This window comes from Cyanidioschyzon merolae, chromosome 17 (assembly GCF_000091205.1).
Source record: "Cyanidioschyzon merolae strain 10D DNA, chromosome 17, complete genome".
In the NCBI taxonomy this organism is placed as follows: Eukaryota; Rhodophyta; class Bangiophyceae; order Cyanidiales; family Cyanidiaceae; genus Cyanidioschyzon; species Cyanidioschyzon merolae.
In genome coordinates, this window is record NC_010143.1 from 668,363 (window position 1) to 696,281 (window position 27,919).

The window sequence follows — 27,919 nt, forward strand, 5'->3', positions numbered from 1 at the left end:
ATCGTCTTCGAAACAACATACGCTATCGAATGAGACAGCGAGCGCTTAAGCGAGCAGCGGGCATCGTCATCTACGAGTCGCCGCCCAGAAGAATCCTAAAATCGCAGGGTACGGAATCCCGCACGGAAACGGAGGAGGGCATGGTGCGTAGGCTTCCGCAGCCCCCAGTGGCATGCACCGAGCGAGAATGCTTGCTCACGCTGCCATCAACACCCTTCGATAGCTGACAATAGAGCAGGAGCGAAAGGAGAGACCCACGAAATTAACGCTGTACATGAGAGGGAGGAATAGGAAGCATTTACAGAAAGCGCTCGCAAAGACTGGCGTTGATGACACTCGATGGAAACGAAAATATTTGCGTCCACGCCCGTGATTGAGGACCTTTCCATTTCACGCTGATATCGGTGTACCAACACTGCGGCTGGGGGCCGGGTCCGTACTCGCAGCTGCACGTCGGCGCCGCATCGAGGCATCCACATAAGAGAATTCCCTTAACGGAAAAAGGGAAATTCACCGCAATGCGCGCGCCTCTGGAGCGTTTCGTACCAGTGGCTGTTCAAGCTGCTGTTAGTGGTCAGGCCGGTATAGGGGCGTCGCTATGCCTTAAACCGACGTGGAAGCTGCGCGGATGGTCGACCCTATAAGACGTTGTCATTTGCAGCTCACAGTATCTTTATTTTATGTGACTGCAGGGGCTAGAGTGGGTGTCCTGCGCCAGCTCCGAGGAGCTGCTTGGTCTTCGTGGCGGCACTCGAGGACACACGGGCGAGCGGAGCAAACAATCCACGCTAAGCGCCCAGCACCGTCTACTCGAGTGTTGCGGGTGCGCCAGAAAGACAAACGTTCGGTGTCACGAAGCGCAAGATGGCTCATCGCTAACGCGTCCGCGGAAGCTGGTTTCTGCGCAGCGCTCTGGGTGGCGTACCGTCAACTGCAGCGCAGCCGCAAACATGCGCAGTTGACGGCGGCCCGATGGCTATGGAAACGTCGCCTACGTCTTGTACCTGCTGCGTTTCCGACGTTGAATAGGCCTGGTCGTCCGGAAAGCAACCCTACACTAACAGGACATGAAGAAGAAGAAGAAGCTTGCCAGTTGGATTCAGTCCCTGACAACTCACACCGACCGCGTTCCGGTGATGCAAGGGTACAGCATGGCTCTCTCTTCCAAACCGCAAAAGAATATGTCACTTTGGCGTTCTTGCTCGCCATTGTCAGCCCCCCTTCTGTAGAGGCAATTGGGCTTGTGCCAGCCAACGCACCTGATTGCATGCCAATGGTACCAATTGCATTTGCGGAAGGCGGTGAGTTGACCCATCGGTCGATATACCCAGATACAGTGCTTGAGTTGAATCCACCGTGGCAACAGCAGCGATACAGGCGCTGGTATGAGACCGATAGGGTCTTGCTTGAGGAGGCGCGGCGAATGCATGATCGCGATGCAGCTGAAGCGGAGGCCATTCAGGCAATGCTCGAGCATGACGTCTGGATACCGAACGAATCGAACGCATATTCAGAGGATTCCAACACGTATTCAGGCTCTGGCGGGCAGTCACCTGCCCTAGTTGCTGCGCATATTGCCAAAGATGAAAATTCTGCACAACCCGAAAGCCGCGATGTATTCTATTGGCGTCGTCTGGGTGTCGGCGCTTTTGTGGGCACTTTTCTATGGTGGAGTCACATTATGAATGTTCGGAACTCGAACCGGGTGCGTTTGCCCAGCACCTACGACCCAGGCGCTATCGCACAGTACTTCGCACTGAGACCTGAGCAGGTCGCCCTGCGAACAGTCTCTATTATTTCCGAAGCGATATGGTATATTGCTGGTATTCAAAGAGATCAGTTGGAGTATCGGATCTTCGGCATGAAGCAACACCCAGGCGGCGAGTCGGGGCAGCGCGCGGCCGGCGCTGACGCCCCAGAGACAATAGCGACACCATCGCTGGCAAATGCGACGCTTTCTCCTGGTGAGCCTGGTATGGCATCCTGGACGAAGGCGTTTCGTCGGCGGCTTGTGCAGATTCCAGAAACACTCATCTCCTCGCTGCGAAAGGATGAGACGTTTTGGGTTTGGCGTCGCCAGCGGCGAGCCGTGCTACTGCGGCAAACACTCGAACGTCTAGGTCCGGCGTTTGTGAAGCTGGGCCAAGCGCTCGCGACTCGCCCGGATATTGTCGGTGAAGCAGCTGCCCGCGAACTGCAGCGCCTACAAGATGATCTACCTCACTTTCCGAACGAGGAGGCGTTCCGCTTCATCCGGGCTGAATTGGGAGCTCCTCCAAACCGGGTCTTTGACTGGATCAGTGATAGCCCAGTAGCGTCGGCAAGCTTGGGTCAAGTGTACAAAGCACGACTCGATGGAGTCGAACTTGCCGTGAAAGTACAGCGACCGGGCATCGTAGAACGAATCGCCCTGGATATCCACGTCGTCCGTCTGCTGGGGCAATTATACATGCGCAGTCCCTGGGCGCCGCGTACGAATCTTGTTGAAGCAATAGATGAGTATGCCAGTAGGCTCTTTGAGGAGCTGGACTACGATCACGAAGCGAAGAACATGCATCGCTTCCGTCAACTATATGGCTCTTTGCCCGGTATTTACGTGCCGGAGGTTTATCCAGAGTACTCCTCGGCGCATGTGCTCACCATGGAGTGGGTCAATGGTCGACGCCTGATCGACGACACGGCAACGGTGCGTCGAGAGGATATTCCGCTAATCAAGCTAGGCATTCTCTGCTCGTTGATGCAGCTGATGGAGGCTGGCTTTCTGCACGCTGACCCACACACAGGGAACTTGCTCGTTACCGAGGATGGAACGCGCTTGGCTTACCTTGACTATGGCCTCATGAGTGAAGTACCGCAATCGGTGCAGCTCTCGATAATTTGTGCGGTTGTACACCTTATTAATCGCGAGTACGAACAATTAGCAACGGACTTTTTCGGTCTGACACTCATGCGTCGAGACGATCTAGACACGGTGCTTCCAGAATTTGCAGATGCTCTTCGTGAAACCTTTGAAAGCGAGGCGAACGCGACGAATCCCGGTGATTTCACGCTGCAAGGCGTTGCCGAAAAGCTTCTGCGAATGACTGTTCGCTTTCCGTTTGTGATGCCACCTTACTTTTTGAATAACTTGCGCGCCTTGGCCATCCTCGAGGGTTTGGCGCTCAACGCTGACCCCTGCTTCCGCATTATGGACATTATCTATCCGTACGTGGTTCGCCGCCTCCTGACGGACTCGTCACCGCAACTGCAGCGAGCACTGCATGAGCTCGTTTTGACGCCCTTTGGCGAGCCTCGCTGGGATCGCGTCGAGAAGCTCCTCGAGGATGCCGCACGAACTGTGCCAAACATGGGACTTGTGTCACTGGACCCGCGTCCGGTTGCCGTGCTCGAGTTGGCAGCTCGAGAGGCTGCGGAAGCAGCCCGCTCGCGACTGAACGGTACTGTAGAAGGCCAAATGCGTGCAACCACCAGCGCATACTTTCGACTGTCGTCACCAGAGTTGGTACTCGGAAGCGGCGCGCCTCGCTCGAGTTCTCCGGGCGAGTGGTCTGACGAACAGCGTACACCCGATGCATCGCTCGAGTGTCCGAATACGGCCGTCGTCCTCGATGATGAACGCCGCATGCAGCTTCTTGTGTCGTTCATTACATCGCCTGCAGGTGGCTTTTTACGGCGCGCTCTCGAACGTCAACTAGCGGACGACTGGAATGATTACATGCAATCGATGCTGGACGCTGTGGAGAGGCGCCTCTGGCCTGCGGTATTCCGAGAGAAGGATCAGGCCGTTGCACCTACGGGGCAAGCTGAAACCAGTGGGATTCGTCATACGACGGTAGAGACGACAGCGACGCCCGAAGCGTCATGCGTATGCGAGAAGACGTCGGCCGCGGAAACTGGACCTCCTGAAGAAGTATTGGACACAACTGATGTAGTAGTAGTGAAGACGAAGAACGGTTCGGCAAGTCGTCGGCATCGTTCGGGACCGCGTTTGACGGCAGCAACTGAAGAGAATCGACGTCGCCTGTCGCAGATTATGACCCATCTGCGTCTGCGGCACTGGCGAGCGATCCTTGGACTCGTACCTGTTTTAGCGCTCTTTTACGCTCGAGTTGTCCTGGCGGTCGCTTGGCGAGTCCTCGAACGACTTGGATTTGATCTGGGAATGCTTTTGATGCTGGGATGGCGGGCACTTGGAAACCTGCGACCACTAGCGTTAGTTAGCAGGGATCGCTCTGCTCAGGAAACGTCCCCATTGATGGACGGTTCTGCAGCAGACACCGACAATGGTCTACGTGCTGCAGCAAAGCGATCACACATCACGAATGCTGCTGGCAACGGCGCTGCAGAAGCGCAGACGCTCGGTAGCGATATCGTTCCCAGCACCTTGAACGGACGCGTTGCCGAGGATCGCCAAGTCACCGATACTGCGCGGAGCCGGTCCAATGGGGTAGCCAACTCCACGAAATACGCACCAAACGGCGTGCAGCTGCAGCGTGCCTCAACAAGAGGCCGCCGCCGCAGCGGCGCTGTGCCGGACACCAGCACCGCGGACGACAACGACAACGAGCGCAAGCGGTCATGACATACGCGGTCGATGCATGTCGCCGCTGATGTTCCAGCTACATCTTCATCGTGTAGCTGAGGGCAAATCTTGTACTCCATAAAGCGAAGGGGTATCGAGCTCGCCCTAGACTTGTTTTATGTGGACCGAGAACAGCACGGCCACGTACAAGTTGTGTCTGTTGGCAGCGTGCCGCAGCAGCGTACGACGCTGCCTGGCCATTTTTTGCATCGCTGGACGAGTTCCGCGGCTGGGTAGCTGACGGCCTCCGTTCCTATTGCGGCCGCAGGAAACAGCGAACACGCCTATGCCGCGAATAGCATTGCTTCGCGGATTTCGTGGTCGACACGGTGATTCAGCGTATTGCTTAACTAGGAACAGATGACTCGTTGAACTGCAAGCGCTCGAATGCTGAACATGTAGAGACGGTTGCCTGTGCAAGCTGCCTGATCTAGTGTGCAACCACGAGCAGTACGCATTAGGCGGTTTGAGTCGGTGTTCCGGACCTACAATATCGGTTGCTGTCAGCTGCACTGAGAACACGCTTCCAACTGCATCCTTACATGATCAGAGGATGCTGGCGATAGAGCGCTTGCGATTGTGCATGCTTCCCGCCAAATGTGCTGCACGCATCGATCCAACAGACAGCACATACGCCGAACGCTTCCAACTGCATCCTTACATGATCAGAGGATGCTGGCGATAGAGCGCTTGCGATTGTGCATGCTTCCCGCCAAATGTGCTGCACGCATCGATCCAACAGACAGCACATACGCCGAACGCTTCCAACTGCATCCTTACATGATCAGAGGATGCTGGCGATAGAGCGCTTGCGATTGTGCATGCTTCCCGCCAAATGTGCTGCACGCATCGATCCAACAGACAGCACATACGCCGAAAGCGCTGCGTCGATCCGTGTACGTTTCACGTAGATGAGCGCATCGCAGGTGCGCCCTCACCTAGAAGTAGACGGAGCTGCTCAAAGTCGCTTGGATCGTTGACAAGCCTTTGCAGCTCCGTCTGAATTTGTTGGAGTTCTACGGAATGCTGCGGTTGGCGGGCAATCAGAGCAAGACGGTAGTATCGTTTCATCTGTTGGAAAATTAGCGAAAAGGTACGATCACCGACTCGAGCACGAATGCGTTCCATGATCGTTTTGCTGATCATTTGAGAGCCACGTGCAAGAGCTGCATCCTTGTGCACAGCGGATACAGCTCGACGCTCGGCTTTCGCCTTCCAGACCAAGCCTGGTTCAGCGGTCGACGTCGACGAGACGGCCGTGGCGGCCACGTTGGTCTCGCGGAGTCTTTTCGACGACTGCGATGACAACGATAGCGAGCGCGCTCGCCGTGCATCGCATGTTCCCGTTTTTCCTGCCTGATCATACTCTTGGGACTGTCGCCCGATCATAGCTGCATGTTGCGCCATCGACTGGAGACGCGGTTGCTCGTCCTTGCTCGCCTGAAACGGATCAACAGGTGTGCGAACTGGCGGTACCGAGGTTGCGAGTTCCAACTGCGCCGCTGAGAGTTGGCGAATTCGCTCCGAGTGCCAGAAGCCGCACAGATTCGACATGAAGGTTCCAAAGCGCTCAAAAACTTGGATATTGTGCGTTGCTCGCGGATCCGCATCCGATGAAGCTGCACTCAGCCAGCGCGGGAGGTCTCTCAGATGAGCTCGAAACCGCTCGTCACAGAGGAGAATCGCTCCAAAGTCCTGCGCGTGACGAATCACCCGACCCATGGCCTGGTTTGCTGCTCGTAGGCATTGCTGCACGTACCAGAGGCGACCAGTGATCGTCTTGCCGTGATCCCTGAGGTGAAGCGCCTGACGTTCCAGATAATCGCGTTTCAGGATGATGCGCGGATCTGTTGTCGAAGGAAACGGAAGACCGACTAGAATCACCGTTCGTCCAAAGTCGTCAGCGAAATCGATCCCCTCGCCGGTGCGTCCTCGACAAACCGCGAAGAGGCATGCGTCGCGGCCGCTGGAAATCCATTGGCGGTAGGCGTCCACGGTTTGCCGAGAGGCGTCAGCGTCGCGAGGCTCCATAAAGATGCGCTTCACGGCATTGAGACGATCCCAGACAGTCGCCTGGGTAGGCTGACGGCCACGATGAGCGGGATTCAACGGGTTGTTGTGATGAAAGGCGCCCGTCTGCCAGATTTCTACGAACCGAGCGAGCAGCACATAGGACGGAAAGAAGACGAGCATGCCACGCGGTGAGACGCGAGCGATATTGACCAGCGCGCTACCGAGATCCGAGATATACTCGCGATTGTGTCGATTCGCATACGAGCTGTTCAGTTGAATATCCCGCGGCCCTTTGGTAAGGATCCCCGCGAATACCTGAGTTGCTGGATCGACGACATGGGAGTTCTGGAGACGAACTGGAAACGAAGCACCCATCTCCGATGCAACGGATTCTAGGGGGCTCAGCGTCCCTGAGGTCAACAGCACTGCATGTGCATTCGAGGTGGCTCGACGGAGCGCGAGACCCGGCCAAAGGCACCAGAATGAGAGCGTGTATCCTGTAGAGGAGCGATGTTCACGTGCGGATTGGTGTACGTACTTGCCAGAGGCAGCCTCTGCCGCTGCGGTGCCGCTCAAGGGTGGGCGCTGCTGCGACGGTGTTTGCCTCGGCCATCCGACACCATCGTACGCGGAGGGCGTCTTCAGACGACTGGGATTCATCGCCTGGTGGGTAGTACCAGCGGTGCCCTTCGCCGGCTCGTGCACACAGATCGCGAACGTGGACGCCGTCTCTGGTTTCCCGAACAGACGAGATAGCTCCAGCACCTGACTGAGCTGCTCTAGCGCGTGCACCTGAGCGGCCCATGCTGCCGCTGACGTGCGCTGTGTAGTCCGTACTTGTCGGTGAAGCAGCCCCGTATAAGGATCACCCTGATCCCGTGTCTCTATGGCATCTGCTTCCGGCGCCTGTGAATGATCGAGCGCAGCAGCGGTCCCGTCAGGGAATTGTTGCCGCAATTGTGTGAGTGCACGGATCGCCGCTTCTACGCCGCGGAGCAGACGCTCATACGCTTCCTCGGTGAGCGTTGCGTCTTTCGAAGAGCACTGCAAAAATGATTCAATAGCATGACCAGGAAGCACCACGCCATCAATCCCTTCAATCCGACGCCGCTGCCCAAAACACACCGTGCCTCCATTCTCTGCACCAGGGCGCGCATGAGACGCCTTGGCGTCCGCCTGGGAAACCAGCGATATGCGCTCTTCAAGTGCGACCATGATTTCGAGCAGAGCGTGGAGATCAGACGCGTGTAGCGCGGGCTCCGTGTTGGATCCTTCGCGCCCGTCGCGGTTCAGAAGACCCGAGGATAGCGCACTTGCCAATTGCTGAATAGCGCTGACGCACCTTTGACGCTCCGCAGCGGTAAAATCGAAGCTGAGACTATCACAGCAGATGCTCTCCAGATTGTGTGCCTCGTCGCCGATGATGATATCGCCTTCGACGCTGAGCCCCAGCGAACGCCGACACTTGCCATCGAACAAATAATTGTAGGGCATGAAGATGATTTCGGCCTCGGCAGATGCCTCACGACTGAGAAAATAAGGGCACATCGCATGCTGATGCCCGTACGCTGCCAAGTCCTCGAGGTCTCGTGGGCGCCGTCCCGGAAGCGCTAGCGTCGAGGTGCTGTCGACGGCGATGAAGAAAAAGTCATCGCCAACCTCCTTGAACTTTTGTTCGGCATTCAGATAAAAGCTGCAGCGTCGCTCTTTAGTCAACTGGGTACAACGAACGTTCTGCATTGTGGCGTTTTCGAGTCGAGATACAACCGGGTGGACGCAGAGGTGCTGGCGGGAGCCGAGGACCACGGTCCGAACGCTCGCACCATATGCGGTTCTGCTGAGCTCTCGCACTGCCTGCTTGATCTGACTATGCGTTCGCGTCAGGTAGATGATTCTGGGAACCGACTGCAGGGGCGTTGGGCCCGGCCCGTTTTCAGAGCTGGCCGCAGGTACGAGGCCACGAAGGCTGGCCTCCGGTGCCACGACTGCACCGGCTGCACCCTGCACCCCCTGGAGCAAGCGCTCACCATAATCGTTCTTCGGGCTGTCATCGGCTAGTGATTTGGATATGCGCTGAGTGCTAGCCTGACCTTGAACTTGGGCAACGAGCAACGAGCGCCAGGCTAGTGCCGCACACAAGAGTCCGAGTGTTTTGCCCGTGCCCGTCGGAGACTCCAAGAGCGCGTTTTGTCCGGTTTGCAGCGCTTCGATCACATGTTCCATATACCGAACTTGACATGGATATGGCTCGAAGGGAAATTCTACGGGGACTTGGCGAATAAACAGCGTTCGGCCCGGAGCGGGGCTACTGGAAGCCATCCAAGCGAAACGCCCCGCTCGAGGACAGACGTATACGTCCGTCTGAGCGCTGCATGCTGAATGGCGCCAAGTCACTGCACTGCGACTGGTATCGGTACCCTGGGGCCTTGCAAGCACCCTGGTGCTGAGTTTGAAGGCTTGTTTTCGGGGCTTTTATAGCAAAGGAACATGCTATGGGAAATGTGACGATCGTCCATAGAATAGTTTGGGAGCGTTCTCTTTCAGTCGGGAAACTGCTGGCGTCTTCCCGCACCCGTGTGTGCGGTGAGTGGACCGCTGGTGGCGCTTTGTAGACGTCGCTACGCCTATGCGAGGGCGTTTCGGGGTGACTCGAGGATCGCTTCTCTTCGACGCGTTTTCCTCATGGAGCAGAGGCATGGTAATGTGTCCGTTTTTAAGGTTCAGCGCACCGTTGGAAAGACATCACCAGCACCACCACCGCCTATCACACGGACGATGCCGCCCGTGTACAGTAGTGGCGAGAAACCCGCCCTGGACAAAACGTCTCCAACCGAGGTGCAGACGTCTCCTAGTCCTTTTGGACCGGCCATCTACTACTGCTTCCAACGTTGTCTCATATAGTTCGACTTTGAGAGGTTGTCCCAAAAAATTCTCTCTTGTCGACTCTGGAGGTCTCGTCTCCAGCACCGCACATTTCCTTGTATTGATTGCGGCGTTAAAGTCTCGGTTCACGAATTCCATACGTTTCTCCCCGTTGGTAGTTGTGCTTACTAGTGCGCCTAGTCCTCGAACTTTCGCCCTCCTTTCCGTTTGCTCCTCCGTCAGCGCTCCGTACTTTTTTATATCCTCAGGGGTCCGTTGGCACTTTTCCATCTCCACGCTCTGAAGTGTACACCCCAGTTCATGGTGTGTATGCAATGCTCGGAACTCATCTACAGGTATTGTAACAAAACACCTCGCGCACTCCTTGGATGTTCTTGTCGTTGGAGCTGGCGTAGTTCCTTTTTGTATCTTCCGGCGCCCTGCTCCATATGCCACTACGAGCCTCTGATTTTCATCCTCTTTCAGGGCACTCAACTCATTGAAAAAGTCCGCGAACGCCCGCTGCCTCCCACCGTACAGATTCATCCGCAAACGAGCCCGCCGGGGCTTGGTATACTCCTCCCACAGCGCATCCCAATGGGCAACACGAACTTCCATGAATTTCCGAAAAGCTTCAAAGTCGGCTCTTCGGCTGGTCACCTCGCTCAAAGCCTCCAGGTGATCCTTCATTCCTGCGTTCCACTTCTCAGTTTTCTTCCTCGCATTCATCATTCCCGATTCTCGACAGTATCTCGCTCTCGAGAACCTCAAAAGACGCATGTCTTTCTGACGGAAGTTGCCGTCAGCACCATCTTCCGCACGCTTCGGTGCTGCGATGGTGATGATATTTGTGTTTCGGGGGTCCGCGCCAACGACAAGGTCGTTATCCTGCACTTTCTGCGTCTCAAGACTCGCCTCCTTCTTTTCTTCATGCTTCATCGCGTCAACGACAAGCACGTTATCCTGCACTTTCTGCGTCGCATGTTCCGCCTCCTTCTCATCTTCATACTTCGTCACGCCAACGACAAGGTCGTTATCCTCCATCTCCTGCATCGCAGGATCCCCCTCTTTGTTTTCTTCATCCTTCGTCACGGGCGCAGCCGAGGGCCGAACTGGACGATCTTTCTTCAACCGCCGATAGTGTATACACAAGGCTACTCCATCGGTTTCGATCAACCCAGTGAACCACTTTTGCTCGCTCACTCTCAGACGTTTGAAATTGAAGATATTCTTCCAGTACGTCTCCCGGTTTTCGCCGGTGAAGTCCTCCCTGCTAACATTGAACTCCGGACTGATCTCCTTCATGATGCCGTAGAGGACGCCGGAATCGATAGTCACGAAATGTGACTTGATATTGCACATTGGAACGATGTTGAAGCGCTTCCCCATTAGGAAAGCCTTCCGTCTCTCCCACTCTTCATTTTTGTCCTCACTTAGCTCCACCTCTGCCTTGCGTTCGAGTTCTCGGTCCAGAAACACAAAATAGCGCAGGATGAGGCGATAGTATCTTTCCTTATCTTTTTTATCTCTGATATCTTGTCTGCTGGATTCGCCCACCCGAGTACCGCACGGTGCTCTTGTATAACCGCACGGATTACAGAAGCTTCATTCGTGCTGCCGTTTGATATCCTCATGTCCACAAATTCGACCTCATCTTCATATCTGCGATCGTTCGTGATGCCATTGATAATCGCCCATATCCCCTTGCAAGAGATACCCCCGTACAGCGCAAACACGGCGCGTATCATGAAACGTTCGAGGTTCATTGTCAAAAGGTTCTTCAGGTTCGTGATATACTTCATCGCTCCGTACATGTAAATACCCCGGTCACCCTTGTATCGAGTACCCTCGAACCCGTAAAAGGGATGTCGTTCGTGGAGCGCGTGAACCCGCCCATTTTACCCCGCGTTTCCTCTGCACCAAACACCAGGTGCCGAATAAAGGTCTTGTCAAAGAACTCGTCTGGAATCTCGACTGTTTCCACGTGCGCCACGTCTTCTTACATCTCGCGCACCAAATTCATCAGTCTTGACGACACCTTTATAATACTCTAGGAGTACAGATCGACATGCTGTCTGATGTCGTCTTGCAACTTTTGCTCATCCGAATCCTCGAGGTGTCCATGAGGGCGGGTTACCACTACCGTCCCGTCATAGTCTCGTGTTTCGTGCAGCTTCTGACGCCGGGCCTCCCCTTTTGCTTCCGTGTCTTTTCCTGTTCCTCTGCACTTGGCAGTGTTTCTCTTTTTTTTCTGGCAGCCGGCGACACTGCGCCTCCAGGATCCTTCATTTCTATGTCCATAACTTTCCTTTGCTATGTTTTTGAAAAAGAACGCATTTTGAACGCTTCCGTTATAAACCACGTAAAATCACTTGAATACACTCATGTGAAGATTGAAACACAATTGAATTTAAAGATTATATTATGCTACGACTTGAACGCAAATACAACTTGTGCGTTAGAGCAATACGCTATTGATAAGGATCGCGTTTCCCTTCAACGGCGAGGTACGCGTCGTATCTCATACCTGCCTGATCTGAAAGTGGGCTTATCGACTGCGCTATTGAAAAAAAGAACAGAGACTAGCCCCTATATAGCAACGAAATAACATTTTCTTCTCCCTTCAACGATAAACGTTAAAAGGCGGGAAAGGTTTCCATTTTGTCGAAACTTTACCTTCTTGGCGGAAGATCTCGCGAGCCGGACGAGTATGCCTGGCGGGTGCTTCATGCTCCCGCACTAGCGGGTGCCGTAGTGAGATCTTGGCAGCTCGTCCGAAACCCAATTTTTATTGGAATAGGACTAGAAGTGGACAGCTCTCATCCAAGTGTCGCCTTGGTCGCAGTGATCGCTTATAGTGACCCTTTGCGCGGCCGCACGCAGAAGCTCTGTCTGCGATAATTGCTGGCTCCCAGATTGATAACGAAACCTGATCCCGTGTCGCGCAAACCACGCCTCTAGTCGACGCCCCCAGTGGTATGGCAAAACCTTTCTGTCCCCGTGATGCATCCACACAAGCGGTTTAGGCGCTGTAGCGGGTGCTCAGCGCCGGCACTCGGCACACAATAGATCGTAAAAAAACTACCCGTACATCCGAGAGACATTATAAATAATGGAACATGGGAGTAGGGTTCTCCAGCATGATGAACGCTCTCTCGATTACCAGTACCCATCCATCCCGCGATTTTAGATCCACGGTCAACGAAAACGTCTTGTGAGCGGAGAGCGGAGCGCCGCGCGGTACGCGCTCCACCGCGCGCCCGTTGATGATCGCGAGCGCGCCGGTGCGCCGCGCACTGCACCAACGACCGCACAATGCTCACGTCCGCGTTGGATTGTCTGGGTGTTTGTTTTCTTTGCAGTGACGAGGAGGCATACGGGTTTGCGCTTACAAGTCTAGCGCTCACCGCAAGCACTGGTGGCTGCGTGAGGGCGCAGACGAAATCGGGTGGTTTTTTACCGACAGAAGCGCATTTGATCGGGGCTGGAACGCTGCGCTGCTTGCGTGTGCTCGTGCCGCTCGTACGATGGCGGCAGTTCGGACGGCAGGGGAACAGTTTGCTCTAGCATCCTGGGTTGCTGGCGTCCGGGCATTGTCGAGCACGAGCATCGCTTGCGGAGAGGGAGCTACTGGTGGCAATGGGGCCCAGCGCAATCCGCTACAGCGCTGCAGCGCCTCAACCGCAGCACGGATGCGATTTGCAGGCACGTTGGACGCCACGAGTGATACATGCAACTCAGATAAGGTCCGTTTGGGAGTAGCTGATGCCAGGCACCTTGAGCTTGCGTTCGGAGTGCACGTTATGGAGACGAAAACTCTGGTCCGTTCAGCAGCTGCTGCAGGCTCAAGGTGCCCGCTGCAGCCCCTACTGCTGCAGACGCACTCTACGCGGTTCGAGCATAGATCTATGGCCCTAAATCCGCGCTGGATGATGCCGTTCACTGCGCCACGGAGTCGTAGTCGAAGCCTAGGATGCGCGCCTAGCCGTCGCTGTAGACTCGTTTGTGCAGGCGTGGATGACCCGATCGGGAAGAGAGCGCGTCAAGAGGACGCATTTAGTGCATCTATCCCGGGTTCACGACTTGATGGCGAAAGGCAGCAATCAAGTTCGAATGTGTCGTCAGACGGCTCAGCGCTAGCATATACTGGCGCTTCGTCGGCAGTGGTGCTCGAAGGCGCGAATCCGCAGTTAGATGCGAAATATCGGCACTGGCGGGTGCGCGTCTTCTACTCCATCTTTCTCGGTTACGCTTTCTTCTACTTTACGCGTAACTCCTTCACGTACACGGCACCGGCGCTACGAGCAGCACTGGGGCTTTCACTCGAACAGCTTGGCGTCATCATGTCCGTGTTCCCGTTAGCATACGGCTTCTCTAAGCTGTTTCTGGGTATCGCAGCGGATCGATTTTCCAGCCGTGTCTTCATGGCGCTTGGGATCTCGCTCACCGGTCTGGTGAATATTTTCTTTGGATTGCAGTCGAATGTATACGCGATGACAGCGCTCTGGTTCTTAAATGGGATTTTTCAAGGCAGTGGCGCAGCGCCATGTGCGAAGCTGCTCACTCGCTGGTACAGCAAAAATGAGCGAGGAACCTGGTGGGGCCTCTGGAATACCTCCCACAATACTGGCGGATTCTTCATTCCATTGATTGTGGGGTACAGCGTCAAGAGGTTTGGGTGGCGGTATGGCATGATTGTGCCAGGTGTCTTGGGAATCCTCATGGGCATTTTCCTACTGAACAGGCTGCGTGATTGCCCTGAGGAGGTCGGCCTGCCGCCCATTGAAATCTACCGCGATGATCACGCCGAAGATGTTCAGCGAAGGAGCACCGCTGCAACCCGTTCAACGAGTCCCAACGGTGCAGCACCGGGCTCGTCGTCGTCGCCTGCGAATGCGGAAACCCCAAAGACCGCGGGCAAATCAGCATCCGCACGGGAGCAGGCCGCAACGAACAAGTTCTTAGAAGTCATCGGTAATCCGTATGTGCTGCTGCTAGCGATCAGTTACTTTTTCATCTACTTTTGTCGCCAGGGCATCAGTTCATGGACCGTTATTTACCTGACGAGCATGGGCGTGCCGCCACAAGAAGCGGCTTTACGTGTCGGTAGCATGGAGATTGGCGGACTCTGTGGCTCCCTGGTCAGTGGTGCAGTCAGTGATCGGCTTGCTCGCGGCCGCCGCATTCCCGTCATTCTCTTCTGGATGCTGGGTGTGGTGGCGGCGCTCGTGGCCATGTGGCTCTCGCCCGCCTCTCGGCGCTACTTGTCCATGCTCTGCATCTTCACGTTCGGCTTTTTCATTTACGGCCCACAGATGCTCGTCGGCCTGGCCGCAAGCGAAATGGTCAGCCCGGACTCGGTGTCGTCGACCATCGGGTTTCTCGGTTGGATCGCTTACATAGGCGCAGCAACCAGTGGATACCCGCTGACGCGCATTGTATCTGCGTTGGGCTGGGATGCGTATTTCGCAGCGCTTATCTGTTGTGCCTGTATTGCTATTCTCCTGCTTTTGCCGATGTGGCGAATTGGTGAACGTCAGGCCAAAGCGATCGCTCGCAAATGGCGAGCGCTTGTCGCGGGTGCAGCGGCGAACTTTCAAGCACTGCATGTGCAAGACGATGGCCAGTACGTCGACTGTGAAGCGTGTGCGGGAGCAGGCACACGCCTCCGCATGGAATGTGGCCCTGCAACACCCGCTCAAACAGTTTCCTGTAAGCTCGTGGAAACGCCGTGTGAAAAGTGCTTCGGTACCGGAAGCATTCGGCTTCCTGCGGAAGATGCAACCCGTTGAACCTCGTAATCAAATCGAGTACATGAATGATAGCCCGATGGTACCGCATGGCGATCTACCTGCGACCGCATTGCAGAGAACCAGGTGATTCACAGGCTCCCGGTGCGCTCATATGTACTATAAGTGAAAGGCTTGCAGGCAGCATGTCCCGAAATATGAATGCGTTCTCTATCTCGCTACCGTCACCCTCATGAAAACAGCGAAGAACCCGTAAAGCAGTTTCGAACGGATAGCGACGCTTCACTCGCAATCGGTCCACAGGTCCAGTGTCCATAGCAACATACCTGGAGCGCGTTTCTGGAGACGATATCATACCTGCGCTTATCCGTGCTGTTGCAGACCGGCATGTGAAGCGCCAGCCCGTCACTCGTTCGACGCAAGTCACGCTGGGATACGGTGCCGTACTCTAGCGAACCGACGCAAAAGCAGTATGCTGTCGTGTGTCGATGGCGCTTGGGACTTGCACTGCTGCGGTTTGGCGTCTCTGGGGCGCCACGTCCATCGTGACTCCCGGTCCAGTAACCACCTGGACTGGTCTGGGTTCTGAACTACGCAACTTGGTCACCTTGAACAAACGACATCGGAAGCTCGGCGGTGATCGCGGTGCTCTCGGACAAGAGACTGCAGCGGAACTGTTTAGCGCAGTGGCGCAGCAGCGAGCGTCTGGAGTTTGATCACTTTATCCCCTTGGTAGCGTCGTCGCATCCCACAGATAAAGACAACACGATCCAGGAAGAATCTCGGTGCCCAGCGTTTCTCGACGAAGAATTGCGCTTTCGGGGTATCGGACGATACCTTCAGCCGCTTGAATCATGCACGTGTACACGGTACCGCTCTTGCGACAAGGCCACTGAGGGCAAGTGCGACCACAGGGCGAGCACGACGCAGGCAGTAAGCACAGATCAGGTGTCTGGAGTCTCGATCACATGCCGCGGCTCCTTTTGCAAGTCTTCAAGCTTGACTCGGTGCAATTGCCTTCATAGATGCATTGCTTGTCGTTTCGGTTGTGTGCACTGGCATCGCTCATGTCGCTCAGGATCGCGTTACCAGCGAGTGCGCACCCTGGACCGGATACTTTTGTACATCCGAAACACGTACACGGGTGCTTGAGCTCGCCAGTCATACCATCGTATGCTAGAGGAAAGGCGTTTCAGACTCGCTCTTTTTCTGCTCGTTCGCCGAAGCTTCGCTGTGTCCCAGGCACCAAAAGCGCCTTGTGTAAAACGTGCGAAAAACAGATTCACATACGGGGATTTCTATCTGTCGAAAAGTCTCTGTCACACACGGAAACTAGGAGTCATCCGCAAACCGAACGATACGCACCCGAAAGCAACAATTAGGGCCAGAATTTCTGCTGTGATGATGCTCTCGAATCATCCTAGTCGGGGCACATGAGACTCTCCCGGGTGTCTGTATTGGTGAGCGTGTTCATTCCCTTTGCGTCTGAACGCGAGCAGAGCTTCATCTGCCAGGTGGGTTCCAGCAGCGCATCTGTCCAGTCGGTATTCTCAATATTCGCTATGGTCAGGACACTCTCGGTCCAGTAGGTGGAACGCAAGACAGCATTTTGGAAGTTGCTGCCTCGCAAAACGGTTTGTTCAAGGGACGCTCCGATAAGCTGAGCATTCTCGAAGTTCGCTTCCGTGAGATCCGCTTTGAAAAATCGAGCCCCAGATAGGTCTGACCCAGAAAAGTTTGTCTTGCGGCAAGTCGATCCTGAAAAGTCCTTCTGCGACAGTTTCCGATGCGAAAGGTCCTGTTCCGAGAGCTGTTGCCCCGCGTAGTCCAAGCCGCCCCCTGATATGGCCACAGCGTCCTTCGGGAGACCGCACATCAGACACAGGCCGACGAAGAGCGCAGCCAAGGCTCTCTTCTGACTCTCGCCCGACTCTGGCTGGGGCCCAGGACCTACGACTCCTCGCAACAACGCTGTTGCCTGTGCACGGCTGCGCACAGCGAAAGCGCAAGTCTTTCGTTGTTTTTCACATACAAGTGCCTGCTGCTTTCCAAAACAATACCTGCAACTCGGCGTTGGCTTCTTCGTCTGCGAACTTGGTGAGCAAGCGTTCACAAAACCTGTTTGTAGGGGTATCGTTGCCAGCTGTCGAGCAGCCGTTTCTGACCAGGAAGTGTAAGTGGCCCTATTGAGTTCCCTAACTGTCCCAGACATGGTGCTGCAGTTAGACATGCATGAGTGTTTTGCTCGAACCTAAACTCTATCAGGCTTTGAGGTACCAACTTTAAGCGCCGAAGTGCTCGTCCAGCGGCACCTGACGCGTTGTCCCAGTGCCAAGCCAACGAGTTCTCCATTCGAGATGCAGCTGCGCGATGCACTCCAAGCACAGAGGTGTTCGGGATGAGGCTAGTGGAAGCACTTCACACCGTATCGTCGTGCAAGTTTGGTAGCTTTCATCTCGGGAACAATTTCAATGTCGCTTTTTGGGAATTTGCATCTTAATGAGTCGGGTAGGTGGTTTTGGTGTCCGTAGCAACATCAGAGACAGCAAAGCTTATGCGAAAAGCTGCTGTGCGTGTAGGCTACGATTCAATGCAGGAGGTGTTCGAGGCTGCATTTGTTTATCGGGTAGTCGGATACCATTGATGTATGTGAGAATAAAATGAAACGGGTCCACTTATGTGATATGGGTGCACCTGCTGAAGTTTGGGTGGCTTCCCACAGTCATCAACACCAGCCTCGGAGTGCCTTCTCTACGACTGCTTCCTCGTTCCTCTCTGTTATCTCGCGCTTTAAAAACGCCGGACTCTCTGTTCTATCCAGTTCCGTTGTCAGTAGTTGAACGATGTTGATAGCGGTTTCAAGTCACGATTTCGCGGCTTCCAGCTGTTGTCGCGGTATTTGACGCATAGGCGGACCTCGAGATCTAACGCTCGCATCCCATTTTCATCTTCTTTGAATACATTTCCATTGAGGTCCTCGTAGCGGTGACACTTGTCAGGTTTTCCTGTATACCCACAGTAGCTCCTTATGCTTCGAGGCCGCCCTGTGGCGTATGAAGCCCTGCGTCATCGCTCGGTACTTAACCTTGAAGGGTACCGAAGACTCTCCTCGACGTCATCCTGCGTTACCGCGCCCGATAGCGTACAATACGATCAGGGGCTTCCTCTGGGCGAGCCCTTCAGCTATCACACTGTCTGCTTCACGAGCAAGCGAACGCTGTTCGATTCAACGGAGGATTTCTGGAACGCGATGCTCTCCTTGATGAAACGAGAACCAGAAGGAACATCCAGGCTGGGGAACAGTTCGAGAAACGTCGAGCCGTCTAGACTCGCTTGCTGCGAAGCGACGATGCACGCCCCATTAGAAGAGAGCCTCGGGATGGTTCGAGTTCGAGTCCAAGACACTTGGATCGAAACCGAAGAGACGAAAGCCCCCCAAAGCATATCCCGCGACATGTATCGCGCTGCCTTCGGATTGCGTTCCTTCGATGGCCACAACGAAAGCAGGATATACCTTTCGAGCGAAATCGATTGCTTGACGTGAAAAGTTCTGGGATGCATCAGCACGAGCGTATGTGCAAATCGTGAAGAGACGGCGTGGAGTCTCTCTCTGTATATGCAGCGTCGCGCAGCGCTGCGCCCATGCTTTTTCTTAAAACCGAAAGATCGAAAACTTGAAGCAATCTGTATGTAAGGAAAGGAGAACCGTGGATGCTTTTTTCTACGGACTGGATAATCATATCGGTTCTGGTACAAACTTCTATTCGAGGGTGTCTCGAAACATCGTGATTCCGGTGACTTGGCGAATTCCAGCGGCAAAATGTCGAAGAATCCACTACATAACGACGACCGGGAACCCAAAAACACCATATGAACCCTTAGTCCCTCATTGCTACACCATAACGATCATGGCAGTGGATCTAAAATGGTTCATAAATGAATGGAAAGCTACGAACCGAGCGCGGAGTTCAATGTTCCGATTTTTATCTGACACTGGAGTATCGAGATGCGGAAGGTTTTGCTTAACAACACAGTACGCGCTGTCTTGTAATTTCAACGTGCTTGGGCATGCCTCTTTGACGCATTCGAGCACCAACGAAAGACGCATTTCATTCCTTCTTGATGAAGAATATCGTACCGAAACGATCTGTATCAAAATGACCGATAACGTATCCTGAGGCCGTGTCCAGTTGCGAACGGGCGCTGTCATGGCCCCGAGCCTGTGCACTTCGTGCTGCTGCGAATACGCAGCTTCTAGAGCACGCCGTGCCTATGCCCGAAGCACCATTCAAAGACGCTCTATTGAGTGGACCCAAGTCCGTGTGAAGGACCTGCCGATGATCAGGGAACGCGCCTGACTGGTAGCACAAGGGCTCCTGGCACACGGCTTGGCTGTTGCGGTTTGGCGAGCTTTTCCCAGTTCGAACAGTGCGTCTGTGAATAGGTCGCTCAAGCGTCGATCACGTTGAATTTCTGTTGCTGACCCCAAACGAAAGCTTTGTAAAGGAGAGGAGCGCGAAAGGTGCCGCTCGGGAGCTTGTCTTGCGAACAAACACGAGAACCTTTCCAAACATGTTCATCTTTCACCCGAACGTCGTTCGCGCAGCGCTAGCTGCGAAACTCACCCTGGGCTTCTTTCTAACTAGCCTGCTGGTCACCGTCAATGATTTCCGGGAGCAACTATCGTGCTGGGCTCCTCTTTTGTACACGATTCTTGTGGGTCCTCTGAGCGAGTTCAGCTACACGGGTGCCATTCAACGCACAGTATCGGGGTTGTTGTACGGTTCGCTTCTGGGTACGGCTTGTGCTGCTGTGGTGTTTTTCTTGGCACGCTATTATGTATGGCTGCGCGTTATCTGCATCTTTGTTATTTTCATACCTATAAGTATACTTCGTCTGAGCGATCAGCATGCGCTGTTCTCAATCTTCACCGCAGTCGCGCTTGGTCTCGTGCTCAATGCTGCCCTGGTGTCGCAAGCACTCGAATCCGACACGTCTACAGCGAGCAACATTGGGCGCTCTCTCGCGGAGACAACTTCCTCGGTGCAGTCGCTTATGCGACAGTTTTGCATTTCTGCCTCAGTGGCATATGTTGTTGGCGTTTTTATTGGCGTCGTTGTGTTACCAGTGCCGGCTTCAGCTGCTTTGCGGGATAGACTTGAACGCGTCCTCCAGGAGCTGGGTAAGCAAGCGAGCGCGCTAGCTAGCGAGCTCTTTGGATTGGTAGCACAGGCCGAGGGCGCATGGCGAGAGATCCAGCGGCATAGCAAGAAAACATCTGGAGAAGCCGCCTCCACAGAAGAGTTGCAGGATTCTGACGGCATGTTATCGGCAACGACGACGACGATGGCAACCAGCGCGCAGTCGCCGCTGTCCGGCCTGAGGGGGAATGGGAAGCGCGTTGAACAATGTTTCAGCGTTGACTTTACTTTTTTAGACGAAGAAGACTATGCGGCACTTCACGAGGAGGGCGCTCTCTTCCTACAAGAGCAGGTTTGGGAACTGCAGTCACTTGTCGGATTCGCTTATCGAGAATGGACCTTTCCGGAAGTTACATGCGATCTTTCGATCACGGCATGGGCACGGATGATTCTTGCTGTTCGAGAGATCGTCTCGCGTCTTGCGGGTGTTGAATGCATCCTCAGCGAAAGACGCCGACGATCTGGGTACAGTATGGGTCTGGCGCTGGATCAGCTCTTTCGGCAGTCACTCGTTGATGTGATGCGCATGTGGGCCATCATCTCTGCGAGCTGTTATCAGTTATCGGGAATGCTTGCAGACTCACATTGGCGATGGTATCGTTGGACCGCGCAACGGCACCTGGGGAAGCGCTCCCGCCATCGAGCATTCTCTGTGTTGAAAACGCTGCTCGAAACGAAGAGCCTTATGCGTATTCGACAAAGCGCGCTCGCTAGTGGGCTTGTCGGCTACGAAAAGTACTGGCAGCAAATGATGATGCTTTACCAGCAACAGCAGCAACACGATCATTGCAATGACCGTAATGCGTATAAGCTTGACCGCAACGGATCGCGCTGCACTGCGCTATTTGCTGAAGACGTTAGCGCTGCCTGGTTCAGCGCCATCATGATGCATCGCATTTTGGATGCAGTGCTAGAAGCGTATCACGCTGCAGAGGCGTTTGCGCCTCCACCAGAGACTAGTGCACTGCCTCTGTCCGGTCGGCTCCGTTCCGGTGCTGATCGTGTTCGAACACTCTTGTTCAACCTCGTGAGCGAGTTTTTCGCATTGCCCATCCAGATCGGAACGGATGTTCTACAGCTTGGCCTTCGATTGCGTGTTTTGCGCTGGAACGATGTTCGGGAAATGCTGCGCACCCATCACTGGCAGGTTGTTTTCTTCTGGAAATTTTTCCTGCTTTCAGCGACAACGCTCTCGGTGGTTACGAGCATTCCAAACAAAACAGCGCTGCGGAGCGACTGGAACATTATTTGGCTGTACTACTCGGTAATAATCACAGCGAGACCCACAACGGAATCCGCAGTAAGCATTGGTCTCATGCGCGTGAGCGGGACCATCATCGGGGCTGCTTTGGGCTTTCTGGTCATGTTTCGACCGGTCATTGGGACCAACGCCTACGCCGTCACCGCTCTAAGCGTTTTTGTCCTCTACATTCTCTTCTACCTGGCGCATTTGAATCGCCACAAGTGGTTGCAGTACGCATCGCGAGTCGGAGTTCTAACGTACACGCTGGTGGTGATGTGCCAGTACCAAGGCGTCAATTACGTCGCCCAATGGCAGTACGCCTTGAGTCGCTGCGTCATGACCTGTGCGGGTGTGCTGCTCGCCGTGCTTGTCGTTGCCGCCTTGTCTCCACGAATGGCAGTGCGTGAATCGCGCCAAACCCTGGGACAGGTCTTCCGTGCCGCGGCGGAGGCAGCACGCTCCTTTCATGCCGTTTACGTGACCCGCGATACTTCGACACAGTTACCCGCTAGATTAGACCCTGCGTTTCTACTGGAACACTATTCGAACTTTAGTTCACTGATGCGTTCACCATCATTAGTGACGCTGTTGAGAGAACACGACGCTGCGGATGAAACACGACAGCGTCGTGCTGCGCGAGCGACTACCGCCAATGCAGCAGCAGACGCAGAAGCTACGTCCACGCAGGCACTGAATTCTTTCAGTGACCGGGCAGCGTCGCTATTACTCCAAAGGATAACAACAGATCTTATGGTGGCACGTGCCGCTGTCCGTCCAGCGTTCGGTGGTAACACACAGTTCACAATGTGGCGCTCAGGATTATTCAGTGCGCCGCAATACATCTTGCGCGGTATAGACAGTTCGTGGCTGCTGTTGCTGCGTTTGGAAGTTATTGAGGGTGTTCTCGAGCGTCCTCCGATTTATACGAACCGCTACACGGGAGCAGCGATACGTTTATTTATTCAACCGCTCGAGTCGGAGTGGCGCGCTCTTTTCGATGCACTGCACGCGCTCAGCGAAGCAATTCATGCGTACCTATCAGCGTTTTCGCTTTGGCATGATCTCGGGCTCGAGCGGGCATGCCGATGCGGTTCCTGTTGGCGTCACGACGCAGAAGAGGTGCATGTTGCCTCGACAGCACGTGCAGATGCGCTTTCGGACAGGTCGTTGCCGGCGTCGCAGCAGACAACGGAGCTGGACGCAAAGGATGTTCAGTATGGAGGCGAGCGTCTGCGACGTGCAATTGTGGATGCGAGGGGCCATGAGGAGTGGCTGGATGCACACGTCGCCGATGCTTTGCTGCTCTTTCGGAAGCGACGTGCACGCCTCTGGTCGAGCTTGACAAAGCGTCGCAATCGAGTGCGACGAGTGGCGCTCTCCCGCTCCCTGAATAAACAGGAACGCCAGGTAGTGGATTTCGTTGGAGCCTTATTTCTTGCGCAGGAGGAAGCTGAGCGTATGAACTTCCCCGGCATGGTGCCTGAGCAGGATTCAGATCCTGCTATATCCAAGCCAGCAGATGTTGCTTCGGCAATAGCCCGGTTAGATTCAGCGACGGGTAGAATGCGTGCAGTGGAATTGCCTCCGGGCGAGCCGTCTCCATCGAGCACCACTGCGCGATTGGAGGCAGGCTCGCAGTTGCCAGGCCGACAGTTGCTTGAAATGGAGGACACGGGTACTGCGTCGAAAATCCAATCGCTTGCGGAATCGACGAGGCGATCAGAAGCGCATACATCTGGAGGCTATGCACCGCAGCAACGCGACGAGCGACAACGACACGACAGTGCCGTGTCGCCCATGGAGGAAATCGCACCACGGTATAACAGCTCCGCAACAGCAGTAGCTGCTGCTGCTGTTGCTGTTGCAGATGATGATGATGATGCACTCGACCAAACGACGGGGATCGTAGAGCGCGTGCCTCGTCACGTACCGGGCGGAGAGCATGAAGCGTTGCCGCTCTACCCATCCACGCATTCGGAAATGAAACTGCGCATATCAAGCCTGGCGGGTTCGCGGGCAGCTGCCACCGCGGACGCTGGCCTTGGTGTTGCTGCCGAGCATCCAACTGATACCTCGCCCAACGCAATCGAACAAGCAGCACAGCCGGTAAGGGAGAAGGGCGGCCGCCGTCGCCATCGGCGCGTCCACCATCGCATACCCCCTGATGAGGAGGAGTCGATCGTGCGGGAGCTTTCACAGCTGGCGACGTACACAGAGGCGCATCCGCTTTTCGCGTCCTCTATTCAGAAACCAATCCACACCTCCCATGCGATCGGATTGCCGATAGATGATTTTGTGCATTTCTCGAGTTACCTTTTCGCTTTACGCGAGACACTGAATGTGTTCGACTTTGCTGCGCGCATGATCGCTCGCCAGCCTGCGATGTCGTCGCCCTGATCGCCTCTCTGCTTTGCTATGTCAGGTACCCGTGACCTGTTGAGGTCAGCGGTTTGCATCAGATCCTGAGCCGGCGATTGTTTGGTAGGTTTCTCGTCGTCGTTGGCGCTGCCGCACAATGGGCGCGGCTCTCGAAGCGGCGCGTGCGCACTCACCGCTCATCAGGTATTGCTTCGGGTGCCATAGAGGGCGCAGCAAATGCGCAGAAAACGCCCAGCTTGCGCTTGGTACCCGCCTGTTTGCCGGGTCGATTGCATCCCGACCCTCGATGGGAACACCGGTCCGAGAGTAGACCCGTCTGGTGTTATCGGTGGAGGTGCGTTTCTCTCGCTACACTAGTATGGAACTAAAATGGAATACCGAATGACTGGCTCTCTTCCTGCTAGTTCAAATTTTTACGAACATGGGTAGATATACAGAAAGTCCAAGTCACGCAGTAATGGCTTACGAATTCCTAAGCGGGTGTAGGAATCTCACTCGTGGTTCCGGAGAATCTGCTTTGACATTTTTGCCCATGGAATTCTTCGCGTCACCGGAATCCATGTGATTTGCAATGTCCTCGAGCACGCGTTCGTAAAATAACCAATAGTATGACCCAAATCATATGTGCAAGCGTGCACGCTACTCAATTCCTTACGTAGAGCACGCTCAAATCCCATATGCTTCAATGCTGCGAGTGCTCCATCTTATTGCAACGCGGGAGTTCAGCGATTCACGTTGCCAGATTGACGAGGAAGAGTACTCAATGACGTCCCCGGACGATACGATTATAGGCTCACGCTGAAAGATTCATGAACATTTCAGATCGAGGAGTCGATTGCTCTCGAAAGGCGAATCCTCATCTGTTTGACGCCATCGATGATACGGTACTCTAAAGCAACATGCTACCTGTAATGGTATAGGTTCCCAAGCACTTGCACATCTTTTGCATGCACGAAACCGGATACTGGACACGGATTTAAGGCATCGCTGGAATCGCATCCACTGGAGAGCGCGTTACCGCTTTGCCGGATGCGAGCGTAGAGGCATCGAAATTGCTCGATTTGATTTCCAGCTCGGATTTGCCTTCCGGTACTCGTTTCATCAAGGCCAAGATCGCTTTCCGCAAAACCTCTATCGAAGGACTTGCGTGCTCTTGCGTGTGCAGCGTACAGAGTACTCACGTTGTGCATCGCCCAGAACAAGTCTATGATCGTAGGATACGTCACCGGGTAAAGAAATAGAGACGGACTTTGAAGCGATCCTTTTGTGCGCGTCAAGAGCAAGTGCCGGGCGACGAAACAAGGGTTCACACCTCCAGCAAGGCGCACAGAGGCCGAGGCACAGTGAACGTACGAGAACACGTGTCTGTTTTCAAGCGTCACCGTACCGAAGGTCGTATCGAGGCTCCAAATAAAAATTGATGCAAATATCTGGTGAAGCGTAGATTGCAACTACCGTCCGTGCATTCAATCCGTAGAAATCAACCGGGAGGTGCGAAATCCGGATTTTGACGCTGCCAACGACGTTTTTCGAGTGCGAACAACAGATGTAGAGGGAAAGGAGACACGGATACGTCCCAAGTCGGGAGTAAACGATTTGGAAAGGACGCAGCCCCCGAACAATCGACCAAATTCTGGTATCCATGACATAACGAAGAGATCATAGCTTAAGCGTCAACGCTCGTGTTCGGTAAGCAGTCCTTTCCGATTTGATGCCGACTCGGGTAAAGGCGTCACAAAATCCGAGCATCTGCGTCTGCGGAGCAATCGGCCCAAGATCAGTCGATCGATCGATCGATCGATCATTCCAGGTCGATGTCATGGCATTTCTAGATATGTATCTCTTATTCCCAAAAATACATTTATGTACGGAATTTAGCTCAGCATGATGGGTCCCGCTGCCGGGAGCGCCATCACCGTTCATCTTTGAATGGACGGCTATGAAAGACATCCGCAACCCATGCGGTTTGCTCACCGTCGGACGTGATCCTGCCCCGGGCATATCCACAATAACCTCGTTCCTCAAGCCACCGCGCTCCTGTTTTAAGTCAAGTGCGGCACCCTGGCACAAAAACATGGAGAGAGGCGCCTTCGCATTCACGTCCTCGTCTCCAATGAACCCGGGTGGTCGATTACTTTCATCTGGCTTGGGATCAGAATCACACGCAACGGAACCTGCTGTTCACTACGACGATAGTTTGCGACTCTCCGCAGTTGGTCTCGACGCTGTGTATCACGTGCGCACTACAAGCGCGTCTGCTGGCCAAAGTGAAAACTCAGCGGACTCGAGATTCATAGGGCCAGCGTCCGCCATACTACGAGCACGAAGGACGGGAGTCTCTGCCTGGAATAACGGCTCGTCCGTGTACGAAAAGTCTTCGTTCACCCAATCCGGTTGGCTGGGTCGGACGGCGCCCTCGGAGGAGAGCGCCGAGCCGGACTCGTCCTCGGTGTCGTCGCTTGCTGTAGCGAACACGGTACGCGCTTTGGTGCACCCGCTGTACGTCTCGGCGCTGTCGGGACTGCGTTGGTTGGGCACTTTCCGCGGCGTACAAGCGTTCCGCTCGCGCTTGCTTTCCTATAATATGCTGAACAGTGATGAGGCTGTTGAGCGGGCGGTTACAACCTGCTGTGCGCAAGCTGGTTGCGAGCCGGTCACGCCCACGCTGAAATCAACAACCTCTGTGGATCGCGAGCTGCGCGCACTCATCAACAAACTGTTTGTGCGCCACCTGTCTAACGACGGGCGCTGGGTAGACTATCAAGCACTAATGCTGGACAAGGACTTTGTCAATTTTGTGAGTCTGACGCGTGGCCTCCGAGACCTGGACGTTCTCGAGATGAGCCGAGCGCGCCGCCTCGCGTTTTTCCTCAATATATATAATGCGCTCCTTATCCATGCGATAACGATCCTGGGCCGACCACGTAGCTTCGTTGCACGCTTCCGATTCTTCCAGACTGCTTCGTACTGTATAGGCGGTCATTTGTACAGCTTGAATGATATCGAGAATGGCGTTTTACGAGGGAATCGGGCACCTCCGTATCCTTTTGCTTCGAAACCTTTCGGCGAGCTTGGCTCTGGCGACATTAGAGCACAAGCGATGATCACTGGCGGCGATCCGCGCATCCATTTTGGCCTCAATTGTGGGGCGCGCTCGTGTCCGCCCATTCGGGCTTACGACGAGTCTAACGTGGACCAGGCGCTGGAGGCTGCCACCGCGAACTTTATACGGGACAACGTGAAAATAGTCTCCGAGAATCATGTTGAACTCAGTCGAATTTTCTTATGGTACGCATCAGACTTTGGATCAAACGTGATCTGGTGGATTCTCAAACACTGGCCCCTGAAAACCGAAGAGGATATGCAGAACTACCGACGAATTGTACAATGGGTAGAGAGCGGCCAACTCCGTATCACGTATTCAAAGTATGATTGGGCTTTGAACGAGGTCACCGAGAATGAGCGCTGAGCTCATGGCGTACTCGAAATATTGCACTGTTTGGAGCCGAGGCAGGATCGCTCCGTTTGAAGAGAACGCTCATGGAGCATCCCTTTCGGATAGCAGTGGAAGAGTTGTTGGACAAGAAAGCAGGTGCGGCCGCTTTTACATGAGTGTATGCGTGCGTGTCTGTGTAATTTAGCTGAAAACAGCATACCAATGCCAAGTAGTCGAGTGGGGAAATCGCTTCCCTGTCCAATACGACGCTCGACAGGTTCGTATTCCCGTAGACGCGGTACGTGATGTGGATTCTTGGTGGCAGGCGACGCGCTCACCTTGAGAAAAAGCATGCGGCACGATCTTGCAGTGCGCTAGCGACAAGCCGCATATGCCGTAAATGAGTTCTCTTCCCAGTATACAAGAAAATGCAACAGAAACTGCACTAGCAAG

The 27,919-nt window shown here is 54.6% G+C and overlaps 6 protein-coding genes across 6 annotated transcripts, besides 3 other annotated features; 4 read left to right on the plus strand and 2 right to left on the minus strand.

Moving 5' to 3' along the window:
• Positions 1–628: 628 nt before the first annotated feature.
• CYME_CMQ260C (unknown kinase with aarF domain) lies at positions 629–4,582 on the plus strand (the record flags this gene model as incomplete). Its single annotated transcript, XM_005538125.1, has 1 exon — positions 629–4,582. One exon carries the CDS (start codon positions 629–631, stop codon positions 4,580–4,582), a length of 3,954 nt encoding a protein of 1,317 aa, XP_005538182.1.
• A 903-nt stretch (positions 4,583–5,485) lies between these two features.
• Positions 5,486–8,914, minus strand: CYME_CMQ261C (hypothetical protein, conserved; the record flags this gene model as incomplete). The annotated part of the gene is made up of 1 exon (XM_005538126.1): positions 5,486–8,914. The coding sequence occupies one exon, from the start codon at positions 8,912–8,914 to the stop codon at positions 5,486–5,488; it is 3,429 nt and encodes a 1,142-aa protein (XP_005538183.1).
• Positions 8,915–9,359: 445 nt separating this feature from the next.
• Positions 9,360–11,989: a sequence feature (repetitive element).
• Positions 11,990–12,388: 399 nt separating this feature from the next.
• Positions 12,389–12,673: a sequence feature (possible transcribed region).
• A 311-nt stretch (positions 12,674–12,984) lies between these two features.
• On the plus strand, positions 12,985–15,249 carry CYME_CMQ264C (glycerol-3-phosphate transporter; the record flags this gene model as incomplete). Its single annotated transcript, XM_005538127.1, has 1 exon — positions 12,985–15,249. One exon carries the CDS (start codon positions 12,985–12,987, stop codon positions 15,247–15,249), a length of 2,265 nt encoding a protein of 754 aa, XP_005538184.1.
• Positions 13,496–16,243: a sequence feature (possible transcribed region).
• A 384-nt stretch (positions 16,244–16,627) lies between these two features.
• On the minus strand, positions 16,628–17,437 carry CYME_CMQ266C (hypothetical protein, conserved; the record flags this gene model as incomplete). The annotated part of the gene is made up of 1 exon (XM_005538128.1): positions 16,628–17,437. One exon carries the CDS (start codon positions 17,435–17,437, stop codon positions 16,628–16,630), a length of 810 nt encoding a protein of 269 aa, XP_005538185.1.
• A 2,342-nt stretch (positions 17,438–19,779) lies between these two features.
• Positions 19,780–24,048, plus strand: CYME_CMQ267C (hypothetical protein; the record flags this gene model as incomplete). The annotated part of the gene is made up of 1 exon (XM_005538129.1): positions 19,780–24,048. One exon carries the CDS (start codon positions 19,780–19,782, stop codon positions 24,046–24,048), a length of 4,269 nt encoding a protein of 1,422 aa, XP_005538186.1.
• A 2,056-nt stretch (positions 24,049–26,104) lies between these two features.
• CYME_CMQ268C (hypothetical protein, conserved) lies at positions 26,105–27,499 on the plus strand (the record flags this gene model as incomplete). Its single annotated transcript, XM_005538130.1, has 1 exon — positions 26,105–27,499. The coding sequence occupies one exon, from the start codon at positions 26,105–26,107 to the stop codon at positions 27,497–27,499; it is 1,395 nt and encodes a 464-aa protein (XP_005538187.1).
• Between the last annotated feature and the right edge of the window lie 420 nt (positions 27,500–27,919).